The 1,991-nt window shown below is 57.2% G+C and overlaps 1 protein-coding gene across 2 annotated transcripts in view; it reads left to right on the forward strand.

The window, feature by feature from the left end:
• The window catches only part of ARHGEF11 (Rho guanine nucleotide exchange factor 11), a 114,120-nt gene that overhangs the window by 106,919 nt on the left and 5,210 nt on the right, over nucleotides 1–1,991 (forward strand). For both annotated transcript variants that reach the window (XM_007457864.1, XM_007457865.1), the window contains 3 exons: nucleotides 6–131; nucleotides 589–650; nucleotides 1,597–1,815. In XM_007457864.1, the coding sequence (XP_007457926.1) occupies nucleotides 6–131; nucleotides 589–650; nucleotides 1,597–1,815 (407 nt within the window). The remainder of the gene's footprint in view (nucleotides 1–5; nucleotides 132–588; nucleotides 651–1,596; nucleotides 1,816–1,991) is intronic.

Below are 1,991 nucleotides of genomic sequence, written 5' to 3' on the forward strand. Positions count from 1 at the left end.
AACAGATGGATGGAGCTCTTAGAAGAGGCCGTGCAGAACGCCACCAGGCACCCTGGAGCCGCCCCAAAGCCCGTCCACCCGCCGCCCTCAGGCCCCCAGGAGCCAGCCCACCAGAGCCCCACACCCAGCAGGTGCTTAGCCCTCCAGGCCCCCTCACCATCCCCACTCCAGGCCACTCGTTTGCTGCTTCTAAGCCCTTCACCCCTGGGGATGGGCAGCCTCAGCGGCAGACATCAGCGGGCAGATGGCGGAAGGTACCCTCACATCTCTGCCTTCCGTCCCCGTCTCCTCTCCCCCTGCAGCCCCCCACTCGGCTGTAGTAGAGACTGTGCCTGAAGTGGGGTGGGGGGTATAAAATCGTGACCAGGAGAAGCTTGGCCAACACCCACCCTCCCCTCCGGGTTGCCAGCCAGATGGCAGGTGCCGGAGTCTAAACCCCTCCCTCCTTGGGCCCTGCTCCTTCATTGCCCATCCCAACTCAGGAGGCCAGAGTAGAATTTCATGACAGGACCACCTCCTCCTGGCTGGCAGAGAGCCAAAATTCCCAGCAGGCGATCCTCTCTCACCCTTGGCTGTTTCTTCCCTCAGGGAAGGACTGGATGACTCCGAGGTGTTCCGTAGTGAGCCAGAGCCTGAGACGGTACCTGGAGGTAAGTCCCCTGAGCTGTCTTTTTGGGAGCCCAACCCATTCCATTTTCTGTAGGCACAGTAGGGAGGTGGTCAGGTGTGCCTGTGGGGGTGACGGGAGAGGGCTGTCGGGGCCAGAGGTGTGAGGTTTTGATAAGAGTAGAGAAGAAACAGTGAGGAAGAAAGAGTCTGGAAGAGGAAAGAGAACAGGCTGAAGCGAATGTGGACCAGCTCACTTGAACAGAGCTCTCAGCCTGGGCTCTCTGGGTGCCAGGTATCGAGCAGGGGAGGAATAGCGGGGGGGTCAGGTCCGGAGGTGCCTAACGAAGAGCAGAATGCACTCAGACCTGCAGGCACAGGAGTCTTGTGGGGGCAGGGATAGGGAGCCCAAAGGGCTGAAGATACAGTCACCAGGATGGGATTGCCAGGGGCAAGAGGGTCTCAGACAGAATTCTCGTTGAGTTTTTATGTGAACTAACTTAGGGTCTCATGTTTAGAGAGAAGTCTCCCCGGTGGGCTCCCTGGCCGGGTCCCTTTTCTGTTTCCTTCTGCTTAGAATGCTTCTCCTAACTCCTAACGCCCCCTTCAAGTCTTTGTTCAGGTGTCAGCTTTGCACCAATATACCTTCTCTGACCACTCGGTTTAATACCAGCATTCCTGACCTCCCACACCCTGCGCTATGTTTTCTTCTTTCCTGTAGCACTTCTCTAATTTATTTAGACAGTTTACTTATTTTATTTTTCTCTGTGTCCATCCACTAGCATTTAAGTTCCATAGGGCAGGGATCTCTGTTTTATTTACTGATGTATGCCAAGAGCCTGGGACAGTGCCTGGCCATAGTAGGTGCTCAGTAAACACTGTGGAATCAGCCAATGTTCCCAGCCCCTTGAACCCAAAGCTGGGCCTGGGATCAACCCATACGTGCCTTCCCTCTTTCCTTGTCTTACACTGTCCCCCCATCCAAAACAGGCACTGGGCCCCAGCAGAGGGTCAAAGGAAAGCACCCGGTCCTGCTAGAGGGCCCCGAGCAGGAGGGCAGCATAGAAGAAGAGGAGCTGGGTACCCTGCCTCATGCTTCTGCCTCCCTGGATGGAGAGAACAGGGGCAGCAGGACAAGGGACCCCATCCTCCTGCCCCTCCCAGGCCCTCTGTTCGTGGAAGGACTCGCCGATGCAGCCCTGGAGGACGGTGAGTGCCTCATGGCCCCAACCGTCAGCCCCCAGTGCCCCAGCAGCATGGCCATTGTGAACGCCATGGCAGACACCCCACTCTCTTACCTGCTCAGAGGCTCTCCCTGTTGTGTTTGAGGAGAGATGGATGCAGAGAGACAGTTGTTATTCCTGTCCCCCACCCACCCACCCACC

The sequence above is a fragment of the Lipotes vexillifer genome, unplaced genomic scaffold, assembly GCF_000442215.2.
Source record: "Lipotes vexillifer unplaced genomic scaffold, Lipotes_vexillifer_v1.1 scaffold238, whole genome shotgun sequence".
Taxonomy (NCBI): domain Eukaryota; kingdom Metazoa; phylum Chordata; class Mammalia; order Artiodactyla; family Lipotidae; genus Lipotes; species Lipotes vexillifer.